At 38.3% G+C, this 16,553-nt stretch overlaps 2 protein-coding genes across 2 annotated transcripts in view; both read left to right on the top strand.

Annotated features, from left to right (window-relative positions):
- Positions 1 to 9,800, top strand: part of LOC105165924 — an 11,974-nt gene extending 2,174 nt beyond the window's left edge. Inside the window, exon 4 of the mRNA XM_020695455.1 lies at positions 9,687 to 9,800. Within this exon, the coding sequence (XP_020551114.1) occupies positions 9,687 to 9,800 (114 nt within the window). The remainder of the gene's footprint in view (positions 1 to 9,686) is intronic.
- LOC105165923 lies at positions 11,525 to 12,466 on the top strand. Its single transcript, XM_011085079.1, has one exon. The coding sequence runs from the start codon at positions 11,525 to 11,527 to the stop codon at positions 12,464 to 12,466; it is 942 nt and encodes a 313-aa protein (XP_011083381.1).

Genomic DNA, 16,553 nt, shown 5'->3' with positions numbered 1-16,553 from the left:
ATTGGTGGTGCCACTAATGATTCTAATGATGTGCATTCTATTTTTTTTATTGATCATTTGGTGCAAAAAAATACTATGTTCGATGGTGGAGGAGCATTTAAGACAACAATTACCAAAAGCCTCACCTCGAGTCCAAGAACTTATAAGAACAAAGTCTTTCATGACAAAATAAGTTCAAGAAAAAAGTCATCCATGGACCACCAAGTTCTCCTAAATCCACACCATCACCGGGTGCATTACATAGAAGAAGTGGATTTAGAGTCCTAAATCCACACCATCACCGGGTGCATTACATAGAAGAAGTGGATTTAGAGTGTCCAACTCATTTGAGTTAAGGCACAACAACGTCTAGCCAAAGACGCTAAAGAAAGACGCTTCTTGGGAGGAAACCCATGTCCTCTTTTTCTCAATTTTTTTTTGTCCCCTAACTTCTTGTGAATAATGTGATACCATTAAAATTGATTTTTGCAAGTTAAAAGGTATGAGCATCCACAAGGGACTCTCTTTCTCATTCAAGGTCTTACAATTCTCGAGCTCCCGCAGTTCCACCACCTACCCACGAATCACTAAAGGACGCTCTCTTTCTCCCTTTCTCTTATTTTATCTTCCTAGATATGCATGCTTACCACATTGGGGACAATGTGGAATTAAGTGGAGGGAGGGTGTTTTGATTGCTTTGATAGAAAATGAGTCTTGGTGGATTAATTATTTTGATTGATGCTTGCTACCCCTTCCATAATTGTTGAAGCAAATATCACTTTATCTTGTCCTCACACTAGCTTTATGATCAAAGACTTAGGTTAATCAAGTAATAATTTGGTAATGTGTGATAAGGATGTACATCTAATGACTCCTGACAACTTACGGTTAAGAACTTATTTTTGCAAATGGTGATTTGATTTGAAAATTGAATGTGGAAAGTTGGTGGATGTAACCTACCTAGAGAGGAATTTTGAGCCTATACACTCATAAAAACCTACAATTTTTCTTTTCTCGAGAGATAATGCTTCATGATTTTGTCTTCCTAGAACTTGCTTTGGACCATATCGAGGCCACATCTTTATGCATACACTTGAAAATGATAAAGACGCTAGGATAAAAATCCCTTTAGCTTAAAAAGACCACCTACATACAAATCCCCTTAGTAAGCTCATTTGAGCCTTATAAGCCTTAGTTCCTTGTTATGCAACCCCAAGTATAAACAAACTCTACTGTCTTTTTATTATCCTTGTTTGGCCCTTCCAAGGACTAGTAGAGCGTCAAGGAAACAAAGATGTATTCTAAGTATATATTTTGACGTTAAGTGGGGGGATATCTCAATTATTGTAAAGGACATTTATGAGCTAACATGTCACATGAAAATCTTGTTCTATGCCTTAAATAATAAAAAAAAAATAAAGAGAAAATGCCTTACAAAAAAAAAAAAAAAGAGAAAAAGAAAAAAAAGAAGGCAAGAAAAAAAAAAGAAGAAGAAAATATATTTTCTCTCTTTGAAAAAAAGGCATAGCTCAAGTCGAGGAAAGTGGGACATGACGAGCATGCGATAAATCAATTTTGAAAAGCTTGGATTCCTACATCTATTATTTTGTGCTCTAATTTAGTTCCTTGGATTTTCACCTCATTTTTCCTTATTCTTCCTACCCTCAAACCAAAGCCCCATTACAACCAAAATATAAGACCTCTTGATTCAAGTGTGTGCATATTTATAAGTGGTGGAGATTTTGGTGTATAATCAAGCCTATGGTGAAGCATTTTCATAGCAAGCATTTGAGCGAAACACTCAACCAAAAACACTTGAGAGATTGGGAGATATGAGAGCATAGTCCACTTGTTTTCCATGCTTAGTTTTCATGAAAATCATCTTGTGAAAACTTGTTTGAAGCTTGTTGAATTATCTTTTATCATATGATGTACCATTCTTTGAACACTTAACTAGATTTTTGCTTGTTACTTTCGTCTACGATCCATAAAGTTTGAAATGAACTTCTTCAACTATTTTATCTCTATTTCTTTGCATCGAGGACGAGCAAAGGGTTAAGTGGGGGGATATTTGATAGAATCGCATTTTGTGCTTATTTTATATAACATTTTAACCTATTTTATAACCAAATGCTCCTAATTAAATATTATTTTGCAGCATTAGGACAAAAGAAATGGAAAATGAAGAAAAACACCAAAATGAAAATTCAAACAAGACTCAAACTCAATTTTTGGCAAGAGTTTGGAGCTGCTTGGACTACCTCTGATGAAGGAAGAGTTTAACTAGGATTATAATTTTATCTCTATAAGTCTTTTAGTTCAACTAGGAATCTACTTCTAATCCTAATAGAACTAGGTATCTTGCTATTATAAATAGGTGACATAATTCACTTTAAGAGACAACTTTTGAACTCTTCTATTTCTCTACGTTTTTATAATATTTTCTTATTTTGCTTTTCATGCGTTCTTCCATTAGCATGTCTAGCTAATTCCCTTATTCCGGTTGAAGACTTGGTGAATGTTAAATCCAACGAGTTGTGAGATCTAATTTATGTTTCTACTTTTATTCATATTGGTATTTGTGTTGTTCTCTGTGCTTTTATTACAAATAATCTGATTCATTGTCAAGAATATTTGCCTAGCCAATTGAACTTGCAAATCCGTAATTGTTTGTTTAGTTCAATAACTAGTGGTAACACAATATAATTGATTATGTAGAAGTTTTCGATTATGTTGTGGGGAATGCACAATCTAACTTAAATAAATCCTCATAGGAATTTATTGGTTAGAATTGGGGCTTTCTAATTCCTAATGCTGTTGGTAAATTAAATCTTGAGTACCTTCCCAAGGTTGTTTACTGGATAGGGATTTAGTCAATGGACGTTCCTTGACTATCCACAAGGTAAGGAAAGGTGAGATTTTTAGGTCGTACCAATGGCCACAACCAATTTATCAATCATGAATAATTATTATCTTTGCATCTATGATTGACCTTGGAATTAAGCATGATCCTGTCTTTAACTGGAATATTTTTATCATATATTTATTTTTTCTTATTTTAGTTTTTTTATTTTTATTCTTCACAATCATAAAACTCCCCCTAATTATTTTTATTTTTGAAGGAATTAATTTAAAACAATCTCTGTGGATTCGACCCTACTCACACATCTACAAAAGTGTTTGTAGGGATTATTTTTGGTGGATTCGACACTCATCAGCTTGCCTCTATGCCCTTCTCACTTACCATGTACCCCAAAAACTTTCCCCATCTTACTCCAAATGTGAATTTGGTTGGATTCAGTTTCATTCCGTAGGCTTTCATGATCTCGTATGTTTTCTTTTTCAAATGGGCGAGGTGATCTTCCCTATTTTTTACGAACATGTCACGTACATAAACTTCCATGGAGACTCCTATGAGGTTTCTGAATATTTTCTGTCCAATCTTTGGTAGGTCGCACTTTCATTCTTTAACCAGAAAAGCATCCCATTATGATAATGAAAGAAGTCTGATCTCTATCTTTATCATCTATGAAAATTTGGTGATATCTTTGGTATACATCCATCATGCTAAATAAAGCACGTACTACCATTCAATCAACTAAGAGATCAATTTGAGGTAGGGTACTGCTGTTTTGGGTATGCTTTATTTAAATCCATAAAATTAATTCATATTTGTCATTTTCCCAAAGACTTGGTTACTAAAAAAAACATTCGATAGCCACTTGATGAATTATATCTCTGCCACATATCCAGCTTCCAATAACAACTTAATTTCCTCCTTGATGGTCTTATTCCATTCTAGCCCAAGTGTCCATTTTTTTTCAACATCACTAGCTTAACTCATGGGTTCACATTAAGCCTATGCACAATCACTTTCGGGTCGATACCCAAAACATCTATTAGGGTATATGCAAACAAGTTCGAATTTTCTTTTAAAATATCGATCATGAGTAACTCCATCCTTAGAATCATCTGTAACCCGATCCTGTGGTCTTACTTGAACCACCTAAGATCCGTTCCACTAGTTTATGCTTCTCTATTAGATCATGCCTTAGTCTTTTGTGATTCTTAGAGGTTTCAAGCTTTTAAATATCTTAGATAGCGTTTATATTCTTATTCTTCCCCAACTTCTATTTCACTTTTCCCTTAGGTTTTCTACCTCACTCTTTTCAAAGAGAGGTTGTAGCACTCCTGAGCTTCCCTCTTATTACAACATACTTTTAATAACTCATTTTTTATTGAGAACTTCATTTTCAGGTGGAAAGTGAGTACTACTGCCTGAAAGGAGTTTAGACTTGACTTTCATAATATTACATGATACACAAAGAGAGCATCTTTGACCAAAAATTTTACCATCAATGTTTTCTTTCCTTGGTTCCGCTCTAATGGAGATCGGGAAATCAACTGTTTCGAGGGGCAAGACCTTGGTACCTCCAAATTCAACCAATGGAGTATGAATTGATCGTGTGGACATGATCCCTAAATCCATTATCCTTCAAACTTCCATAAATAGGACATTCACTGAGCTGCCATTGTTAATGTGCACCTTCTGCATTGTAAAATTTGTTATATCCATCTTAATCAGTATGAGATCATTTTGTATATCACCACGTACTCTACATTTTTCTTTCCAAAGGTGATTTTTTATCCTTCTCAATACTGAGTACGTGATGACCCCAATTGCTCATTCTCATCCCACTTACATATTTATTTCTTGCCTTTCCTGAATCTTCTTATGTTGGTCTTCTGCAATCATGTGGATCACTCCTTTCACAGGGGTGTTATTCGAAATTTCATCCTCCTTTCTGACTTCATTTTCCTTGTTCCAAAACTGATCCCAACTGTGAGATCGACTTCTGGACCTCTCATTTCCCTTATGCCCCCTTTCACATTCTTGTTCTCTGTTTCTCTCATCTTCTCTAGGTTCCTTCATGATAAAGTCCTTGAAATATCCTTGTCTAACTTACCTCTTTATCTCATCCTTTAATTGATTAGAATTTTCAGTATCATGACCTTTGTCTTTATGATATTGGAGTACTCTTTGTTGGGGTGCCTCTAGTTTCCCTAGGCCATTGGAATAAATAAGTTTTTTCAACCATCATCGTTGCCCATGCCCTTGTGGTACTCAATTGGGTATACTTGTGATACTTCAAATAAAATGACATCTCGTTATCTTTCTCAAACTGGGTCCCCAAATTCCTCTTTCTCCTATCTCAACCTCTTTCTCTACCCTTATCACTACCTCTAGGGTCCGACCACTCTTCATTTTTCATGGCATTCATCTCCTCTTTGTCTATGTACTTTTGGTGCAGTACTCATCAACTGTTCCATATCTTAATGGGGATCACGGGTCAAGGATGACGCAAAATGTCCCTGGTAGCCATATATCAAGACAGTGATAAAATTATGGCTATTCTTAAATCCTGGACTTTCAATATCTCATTGTTAAATCTCGCTACAAAGGTTTTCGGGGGTTCATCTTCCTTTTCCTAATAGTAAATAAATATGTTGTCAATCTCTTATTTTTTTTTCTTGCTGGAAAAATATTTTTGGATTAACTTCTATGTGACTCAATGGTCCCACTTGGGATGTTTGTGAACCTTTCCTGTGTCTTCCCTATAAAAGATGTCATAAATAATTTTTCATTAATAGAGTTAGATTGACCATATAAATTCACTCAAAAGCTAACACATGGTCATGGGGATCCCTTGTTCCATCATATTTCTGCAGGTTTGTGAATCGAAAATTCTACTCCACCATTTTTGTGAATATCTTATTTGAGAATGGTGACTTCCTATTTTGTGTATCATATCTTCCTTGTGTTTCAACTCAACAACCTGTAATCAGACGCGTGCTATCTGCCTACTTAAAACCTCAACTTTTGCTTTTGAGATTGTTGGTTCTGTCTTCTTTCTTTCCTTACTTGATCCTATTTCAAACGCTTTTTTGGCATGACCTTTCTCAATCCACCTTTGCTTGTTGCTTCCATAGGATCTTGTACGACCCGTTCTCTTTTATCTCCATCAAACAACTGCCTTCATTTGCCAAATGGGGGTTGATGTTCCCCTTTCAACTCTACTATAGCGTGTTTACTTGCTTCAACAATAATTCTCTTTAACTTTGATTTTGTTAAATAACACATGGCTCATCTTCACGTCTCGGGGAGTTTGATTCCCCATCATGATCGAAGTTATGTTCTCCTCGAAGTTCCTTCCAACACTCAAGCTCTCCTCAGTAATTCTCACAAAAGGTGCCAAATTGATCCAGGTCGGAGGTCGAGATCTCTCCAAGGACGGTCGAGATTGCTCCAAGGATTGTCCAGATATGATATTTGAGAACTTGAGAAGGAAAAGAGATCATTAGGCTCGTTAGATGGTTTCCAGCAAAGATTCTCCAATGCGTAAGTCAATTCGTGAGGTCGAAAGAAAATATTAAATATTGGTTTGAAAGTAATAAATGACGTACCAATAAGTGAAGTGATTGCGTGTATTTATAGGGCCAAACGTACCCGCTTATCTAGACCACATGGGATAGTCTTGTGCTTCTTGCTGTCAGTAGATCCACGACCTAGAAGTCGTGTTGTCTGGGTGGAGCGGATTAGGCGCGACCTGACTCAGGAAGAAAGACGTGGATCATCATCCTAAATCGGTATTTTGCCTTCTTGAGGGTATTTTAGTCCTTTAATTTTGGATATGATATATTCCCATCTCTTTCGGCTTGATTCCAATTCGTAATTTTGTTTTCAATTAAAATATTGTAGCCGTTCATTCAAAAAAATATTTTATTGAAAAAAGAAGATAATGTATACATTGGGATTGTTTACTTTACCTTCAATGGATAGTAAGCAGCAGCAAATTTAAAGAGGAAAAAAGGAAGTTGGTAGATGTAGTAGCTGTAGCTGGGGGCCCTAATTTCATTTGTCTTTGAAAGTAAAATGATATGATGAATTGGTAGTGGTGGAGTTGAGGTGAGTTGAAGTGAGATCTCCAAAATCTTGTTGGTTGGAACTTGGAAATTGGAACTATGGAAACCTCTCCCTAAAGATAGATGTGGTGGGTGTTGGAGCCTGCAAATTTCATACTGTACTTGTGTTTATGGTTGTTGTAGCCACAATTAATCTTTTGAGATAATTACATCTATTTATACTTATTTATAATTTATTTATACAAATCATCACTATTTTAATAAATCACATATACATTCATTAAAAATATCGACATCCTTTAAATAAATCATCCCCATACTTTAGAGAATTATACACACACCTTTTCTAAATCGTCAATATCATTACACAAATTATTTTCATTTTTTTGCTTTTAGAAATAATTTTTGTAATTATACAAAAAATAAAAATAATTTATATAAATAGATATAAATTAGAGATATACATAAAACAAAAATTGTCAGTCTGAATGAGGGTAAAGGAAAAAAGAAAATGAGTCTTAATGAGGTGAAGTTTGAATATGGACATAAGAACAGATTTCATGTGATGTGAGGTATCCCATAATAAGAAATAAGAATCATCCTCCTTTCCTTGCAATTTCCTTTTAATAAATAAATTTATATATATATATATTGCCGACATATACATAAATGATTGGCTTCTCAATAATTCTTTTTAACTCTACTCTAATATAATAAATTGCAACACCAAAAGTGTTCAACTATATATGTATCAACATTATTACAACTATGGCTTCAAACAAAACTTATTAATAAGGATGTGATGCCAATTGCCACAGACAAGCACCAAATTATATATTGGTTGTAAAGTGTTTTCACTAAAACAATTTTTTTTTGTCATATATTACAATATTTACTATAAATATTGGTCTCAACACACAAATTTTATTTTATTAATATGGAACTTCTATAAACTCATTTTTCAACATTAATTTAAATTATATGAAAGATTCCATCTGTTATCAACGTGTTCATCACAGCTCTTCCCAAGTACATATATATATATATATATAATAAATGTGATTAATGGTAATAAATGAGACCTTTGTAATTACAAAATTGGTCTGAATTGTAGTGGAATAGCCGCTTCTTTTGGAGGTGGAGATATATTAATTTATAATTGGCATTGTGTGTTGGGAGATCATAAGAAAAGGTGTAATAATATTAATAATCAACAAATAAAATTACAAATTGAGACCAATATCTAATAGATAGTATAGGCTCGTTAGGAGTGTCCTATTGTCTCTCGTTTGGGGAGTTTTATCTTTTTTACCTTTAGTGAGTGTAGTGTAGGTCATCGTGGTTATCAGCGATAGTGAGTCTTTGTGTGTCAGCGTCAAAGAGAGAGAGTCGGCAGAGGTCTCGTCTTCCCGATCTGAGCTTGTAGGTCTCTGCATGAGGGCAAGAAAACCTTGTGATTCGCCTTGATCACGTTTGACCTCGATCAATGATCTCGACCTCCCACGTCACCGATTTGGATCTGTTATCTGGAAACAAAACACAAAGCTAGTCGGGATTGTCCCGACGATGATACTCTGATGCTTAAGTCAGATGCTGAGATCGAAGGTAAAATACGGCGATCTAGAATATAAGAGTAGAGAAATTGTGTACCTTCTCTCAGTGTGGACTTGGAGTATTTATAAACAATGGAAGATGGGGCCCACTTGCGGAACAGGTGTCGACTCCATGCCCACCCATGCAATGACTAAGCTGCTTCTTCAATGGACATCTATCTGATGAGTATTGTGGGTCGGGCATGGATCCCTTAGGCCCGATTTGAGAAGTTATCAAGCCACAATATGTCACATGCGATCCCGTGACCTCGCTCTGCGACCTTGTTTATATTCTTTTTCCGCCTCGACCTACGATCTTCTATGCGACCAACCAGCAAAGCCTTGTTATAATTTCCTTTTCCTTGTGACATCCTTATCTTGATTGAGCAATCTCTTCCGCTTAGGCTACCACTTCTTTTATTCCCCTCAATTGCTTCTATTCTATACTTACCTTGTTCTATTTTCCTTTATCCCCTTCTGGGTTTTGTTCCCTTGCAGGTGAACGGATTGAGGAGGGGACTTGACGCGGCAGCTGCGATCAGTGTCATAGTGTTCAGTAGGCTATAATGCATGGACACTCTAAAAAATACTTAATGCAGTATCGGACATGTGTGGGACACGGACATAGCTCGGACACGCCTTATACACGTGTTTGACACGGCATCCACGTGTCCAAAAATTTTAAAAAAAAAAGAAAAGAAAAAGAAAACACGATGTTGGACACACCAATACGTTTTGGACACGTTTTGAATTTTTTTATAATTTCAAGAAATTTTGGATTGTCTTTAAGAAAAAATAAATTTTAGGCTTAACAAAAAAAAAAGAAAAAGAATGAATTCACTCCTTTTAAACTAAAAATATTATGATGAAATTACTAAAAATTCGAGAGATTTTCACAATAGTTTAACTAATTTAAATTATTAGAAATTTTTTATTGTGTGTTTTTTTTAATAATCTAATTATGTATATTTTTTATGCCACATTCGACTAATGTAGATGAAGACATGCTTATTTTATATTTTATCTTAATATTTTTCATATTACATATTTTAATTTTTGGAAAATTGAGAATATATAATAAAAATATATTATATATAGTTGCATCAGTGCTGTGTCGTGTCCTAATTTTTTTACATTTTTTGTGTCGCTGTGTTTGTATCGTGTTACTGTGTCCGTTTCCATGCATCATAGTCAGTAGGGCATCTGGTGACTGGTCTGATGGAGAAAGCTGTGGAAAAACTAGGTAAGACTCTGGTGTTAACAGAAGTGGAAGAAGATGAGTTGATTATTCAACAAGGGGACTAAGAGGGCATTGAGGAGCATGGTGGCTGTTACTTAGTGGGAAGCTGTTGTCGTCTGGGGCACACCGTGTGGAGGTTTTTCTCTCCAAGCTGTTCTCTCTATCCGTGCGGTCATCAACCCTAAGCGTGGGATGGAAATTCGAGAGATTGGTGGGCAATCGTTTACTGTTTAAGTTCAATCACCAGCTTGATCTGGCTCGAGTACTGATAAGGATGTCACAAGGAAAAGGAAATTATAACAAGGCTTTACTGGTTGGTCGCATAGAAAATCGCAGGTCGAGGCGGAAAAAGAACATAAACAAAGCCGCAGAGCAAGGTCACGGGATCGCATGTGACGCATTGTGGCTTGATGACGTCTCAAATCAGGCCTAAGGGACCCGAATCCGACCCACAATACTCATCGGACAGATGTCCATTGAAGAAGCAGCATAGTCATTGCATGGGTGGGCATAGAGTCGACACCTGTTCCGCAAGTGGGTCCCATCTTCCATTGTCTATAAATACTCCAAGTCCAAACTAAGAGAAGGTACACAATTTCTCTACACTTATATTCTAGATCGCCGTATTTTACCTTCGATCTCAGCATCTGACTTAAGCATCGGAGTATCGTCGTCGGGACGATCCCGACTAGATTTGTGTTTTGTTTCCAGATAACAGATACAAATTAGTGACGTGGGAGGTCGAGATCATTGATCGAGGTCAAACGTGATCAAGGCGGATAAGTTTTGCGCCGTCTGTGGGAACGATTTGGAGATAAAACATAATCCTAAAATATAGAACGATCTGAAGGCAGTAGGCGGGTTATAGAAGAGGCCCCAAGGTGAAAAGAAAAGATAGTCCAACTAACACAAGGAGAATTGCAATGGATGATGGAGGGCATACGAAAGAAGAACGCAACCTGTTGAGAATGAAACAGCTAGGCGAAGGGTAGTATGTGAAAGAGAGACCGAGCGGGTTTCTGAAGGAATGAGTAGGAGAGCTCCCGAAAGGAGGCGCATGGTCGCCCCCTCTGAAGTGGGATCTAGTTCTCGAAGTGGATGGCGGAGACGAGAACCCGCAATCTCAAGAGCGGATGTTGACAGTGTAGGTAGACAGATCCATCTGCTGGGGAAACAAATTGATGAATTGAAGCGGAGAGGAGAATTAGTCACTCAGAACAAGCACTCACCGTTTTGTAATAGAATTCTGAGTGAAGTCGTGAACGCAGCTTTTAAAATGCCAGATTTACCAAACTATGATGGTTCGAAGGACCCGCAAGAGCATGTGTCCGCATTTGATTTAGTGATGAATCTTTATGGACAAACGGACTCTATTAAAGTGAAACTATTTGTGACAACATTAACGGGGAAGGCACAAGAGTGGTTCACAAGTTTGCCGGTAGGTAGTATTGAGTCACATAAGCAGATGGTACAAAAATTTATTTTTCATTTTGCAAGCAAAAGAAAACAAAAGAGGTCGGCGACGTACCTATTTACAATCCAGCAGAGGGATAACGAGACTTTAAAAAATTTCATGGGGAGATTTAACAATGAAACTCTGGAGGTGCAAGATTTAAGGATTGATATGATGGTGAGCATCCTAATTCATGGACTGAAAAAGGGACCCTTTGCTTCTGCTCTAGCAAGAGATCCGCCCACCAATATCGAACAATTGATGCGTTTGGCACAAAAATATATTAATGAAGAAGAAATGAATGCTATAAAGGGTGGGGAATAGCTAGGTAGTGGGATGACCCGCGACCATGAACCTGGAAAAGATCCAAAGCAGAAGGTTGATCGCACTCGTGACCCTCCCTACCAACCAAAGTACCACCGATATACGCCTTTAAACACTACGCGGACAAAGGCGTTGCTGACTGTGGAGAAATCTGATATGTTAAAATGGCCCCGCCATACGAGATTCACGCCAGCTAAAAAATTTTCGATTAAATATTGTAAATTTCACCGTGAGCGTGGGCATGACACAGAGGAATGTTATCAATTGAAAGATGAAATTGAGAGATTGATCAGGCAAGGATATTTTAAACAACTTGTACTGAAGTGTCGAGCTGATGAAACTATTGTTTGCCGAAGCCGATCTAGGAGTCATGAGAGGGCTCAAGATCAAGGGAAGGGAGTGCAGAAAGAAGTCAACCCAAGGGATAATGCGCTTGTGAAAGCCATAGTTTATACCATTGCAGGAGGACCTGAAGGGGGTGATTCTGGAAGGTCTAGGAAGAGGAAAAATAGAAGTGACCAGAGAGATCAACTAGTCGTAAGCATTGAGCCAGAGGAAGAAATAACGTTCGAAAATAAAGATGTTGCTGGAAAGACGGGGTCGCAGAATGACCCCATGGTAATCAGACTGGATATAGCCAATTTCACCATTCGAAAAGTTTTGATTGATAATGGAAGCTCGGCAGATATCATCCTTAGGGATGTTTTGGTCAAGATTGGGCTAGAGAATGCAAAGTTAGAACCTGTAAGGACCCCGCTAGTTGGATTTGGAGGAACTGAGATCGTGCCGTTGGGAACCCTTGATCTACCTGTATCTATGTGGGAGGAACCTCGGAGAAAAACGTTGATGATCAAATTTCTAGTAGTAGACACACCGTTTGCGTATAATGTAATTCTAGGAAGGCCAGGACTGAATGCTTTTCGTGCAATAGTATCTACATACCACTTGAAGTGAAATTCCCAACCAGAGCTAGAGTGGGAGAGGCGATCTGCGACCAGGAAGAAGCGCGTAAATGTTACAACCTGTTCCTGAAAAAAGGGCGAAAGCGCAGATAAAAGAAGGAAGCTGGAAGTCATTGGGGGAGGTGACTAGATACCAGAAGAGAGAACAGAAAGAATTCAGCCAGCTGAGGCCCATAAGATTGTAGAGGTGATCCAGGGAGACCCTTCTAAGACTACTAGGATAGGATCGCAATTGAGCGAGTAGTTGGAAACAATGATGGTGTCACTGCTAAGGAAAAATGCCGATGTCTTTGCGTGGAGTTCGTCTGACTTTGTGGGTGTGGCACTTGAAGTGATCGTTCACCGACTAAATATGGACCCTACCATGCGACCTGTACAGCAGAAAAAGAGGAGTTTTAGCATGGAGAAAAACCAAGTGATTAGGGAAGAAGTAGAAAGGCTGTCGAATGCCGGGTACATTTCTGAAGTTCAATATGCCGAGTGGCTATCCAATGTTGTCGTAGTTCCGAAACCAGGAGGGAAATGGAGAGTTTGCATCGACTTCACGGATTTGAACAAGGCATGCTCAAAGGATCCATACCCACTTCCTCGAATTGATGCATTGGTGGATTCGACGGCAGGATATGAACTATTCTCTATGATAGATGCTTACCAGGGCTACCATCAGATTTCATGGCAGAAGAGGATCAGAGCAAAACTTCCTTTGTGACCGAAAGAGGAATATATTGCTACAAGGTGATGCCCTTTGGGCTGAAGAATGCAGGGGCCACATACCAGCGGCTAGTGAATAGGATGTTTGAAGATCAGATTGGAAGAACCATGGAGGTTTATGTTGACGACATGCTGGTGAAGAGCTCGAGGTCGCATGATCATATAGTTTACCTTGAGCAAACTTTTGCAACACTCAGGAAGTTCAGAATGCAACTAAATCCGATGAAATGCACTTTCGGAGTGACAGGGGGAAAATTTCTGGGGTACCTAGTCAGTGAACGTGGAATTGAGGTGAACCCCGAGAAGATAGAGGCAATACTAAAGCTAAAGTTGCCAACCACCGTCAAAGAGGTCCAAAAACTTACCGATAAGCTTGCATCCCTCAGTCGTTTTATTTCTAAATCATCAGATAGAAATCTACCCTTCTTTAAAGTATTGAGAAAAACCAAGAATTTTGAGTGGACTGAAGAGTGTGAGCAAGCATTTCAAGACCTAAAGACATACTTGCGCTCACCACCGCTGCTCACGAATCCAAAGGGAAATGAGGTATTATATGTCTATCTGGCCGTTTCTGAGAATGCGGTTAGTTCAACATTGGTTAGAGAAGAAGGTGCGGTGCAGAGTCCGATATATTATGTGAGCAAGATGTTGCAATGGGCGGAGAGAATGTATGCACAAATTGAGAAGCTAGCACTCGCACTTATTGTAACGGCCGGTAAATTGTGACCTTACTTCCAAGGTCATCGCATAGTTGTCTTAACCAATCATCCACTCCGTAATGTGTTGGCGCGACCGGAGGCCTCGGGTAGGTTTGTGAAGTGGGTAGTAGAATTGGGAGAATTTGATATTGAATACCAAGCTCGAACGTCATTGAAAGGACAAGTATTGGCAGATTTCATGGTTGAGCTCGTCGGCGAGCCTGAGATTGAACCCAAGCTAGAAAAATGGATGTTGCATGTGGACGGATCCTCTAATGCGGGAAATGGAGGAATTGGGATATTGATACAAGGTCCAGAAAATATAGAGATCGAGGTCGCCGCTCGACTATCTTTCCCAGTCACTAACAATGAAGCTGAATATGAAGCTCTTATTATGGGGTTGGAGCTATCACTAGAAACGGGTGCAAAGGATTTGGAAGTGTTCACAGATTCGCAGCTTATAGCTTTGCAGATAGAGGGTACTTACGAGACCAAAGAGGAAAGCATGATATTATATCATACCAAAGCGAAATCCATAATGTCCAAGTTTAATAAATGCCAAGTGCATCAAATTCCACAACATGAAAATGACAGAGCAGATTCACTATCGAAATTTGGGGCTACTCTGTCAGGAATTAGGGATCGCAAGATAACTGTGATGATTAAAGAAACATCAGCGATCACTGAGAGTGTTGACATTAATGTGGTAGATGAAAAGCCGTCGTGTAAGGATGAGATCGTTAGGTATCTGAAAGAGGGAATTTTACTTGCCGACCCCATTGGTGCACGAAGACTTAAGGCAAGGGCAGCTCGTTTTACATTGGTTGATGAACAGTTGTACAAAAGGACCATAGAAGGACCTTTGCTGAAATGTCTTGACCTGGAGAAAGCTGAATACGTGATGAGGGAGATTTATGAGGGGAGTTGCGGTAATCACTCTGGAGGAAGGTCGTTAGCACAAAAAGTTATCAGACAAGGGCTTTTCTGGCCAATCCTGGTGAAAGACACGAAAGAATTAGTCAAGAGATGCGAGGCTTGCCAAAAATTTGCAATGCAAATTCACACACCCACGACCCAGATGGAACCAGTTAAGATCGCTTGTCCTTTCGATCAATGGGGGATAGACATCTTAGGGTTTTTCCCTACCGCACGATCTCAGAAAAAATTTATTGTGGTAGCCGTGGAGTATTTTTCCAAATGGGTAGAAGCGAAGGCTGTGGCTAAGGTGATAGAGGGGAACATGATTGAATTCATATGGAAGCACATCATATGCCGATTCGGGATCCCCAGAATCTTGATTTCAGACAATGGCACTTAATTCCAAGGGAAAAAGATTATGAATTGGTGTAAAGAGCTAAAAATTCAACAAAACTTCTCTGCAGTGGGTCACCCACAATCGAACAGACAGGTTGAGGTCGTTAACAGGACAATTCTTTAGCATTCGAAAATAAGGTTAAGCTCCAAGGCATCATGGTTTGACGAATTGCCTGGGGTTTTGTGGGCGTACCAAACTACTCCTAGATCTTCAACAGGTGAAACCCCTTTTTGCCTTGTATTTGGTACTGATGTTCTTATTCCTGCAGAGATAGGCGAGGAATCGCATCGAGTGACTATGTATAACTCAGCAACCAATCACGAGGAGCGCCTTTTGGACTTGGAAGTGATCGAGGAGAAAAGGGAGGTCGCATACACAAAGATGCTGCATCATAAGGCGTTGATGATGAAGAACTTTAACAAGAGGTTAAAACCTAGACAGGTGCAAGTTGGTGACCTCGTTTTGAAGAAGGTGGAGATATCAAAGTATGTTGGAAAACTGGACCCAGGATGGGAAGGACCTTACAAAGTGATAGAAATTAAGCGAAGAGGAACCTATTGCTTGCAAGACATGGAGGGTCGAGACCTGCCCAGACCTTGGAACATCCAAAACTTGAAGAAACGTTATGCGTAATTTTGAACCTGAAAAAAGTCATGTGTCTACATGTAAATAGTGGTCTCTTTTGTACCTGAGAAAGGTCTAGTTGGAGGCCGATAAAGGCTATGTACATTGTATCTGAAAAAGATCGTTTATGAATATATATCATCATGTTCTTTTTCTGCAACTTATATTATTGAACCTTTGATCAATTTGTTAGTCAAATTCCAGGCTCCGAAAAAGACTACACGATCTGAAAAAGATAACAAGATCTGCGAAAGATCATTCGATTTGAAAAAGATCGTAGAATCTGCAAAAGATCACAGGATCTGCGAAAGATCATTCGATCTGAAAAAGATCATAGAATCTGCAAAAGATCACAGGATCTGCGAAAGATCATTCGATCTGAAAAAGATCGTGGAGTTTATAAATGATCATTTGATCCAGAAAAAGACCTGTGGAAGTGCTTGGAAAAGGTCGCAGGAATCAAAGAGATCACTTGATCATCCGTTCATAAGATTATGATGATTTGGGAAAGGACGCTGCACAGATGACTAATTCAAACATTTAAGAGCATAATGTACACATTTATTGAATAATTTGAGAAGCTATCATGCATTGAATTTATGAATTCAACAAACATAGCAAAAGTTCCAAAAAGTCATTACAAAATGTGTGATCAATGAGCATGTGCAGACAAAAACAATAGTTTCTTTGAATAACCCTGGGTCTATACAAAAATTCTCAAAATATTTGCA

Source organism: Sesamum indicum, linkage group LG7 (genome assembly GCF_000512975.1).
Source record: "Sesamum indicum cultivar Zhongzhi No. 13 linkage group LG7, S_indicum_v1.0, whole genome shotgun sequence".
Taxonomy (NCBI): domain Eukaryota; kingdom Viridiplantae; phylum Streptophyta; class Magnoliopsida; order Lamiales; family Pedaliaceae; genus Sesamum; species Sesamum indicum.
The sequence above is the reverse complement of the archived record's forward strand: the minus strand, read 5'-3'. Positions and strand labels throughout refer to the sequence as shown.

Bases quoted from the DNA above. Each gene is read 5' to 3' on its own strand.
- LOC105165923 (XM_011085079.1), top strand. From the start codon at position 11,525: ATGACCCGCGACCATGAACCTGGAAAAGATCCAAAGCAGAAGGTTGAT.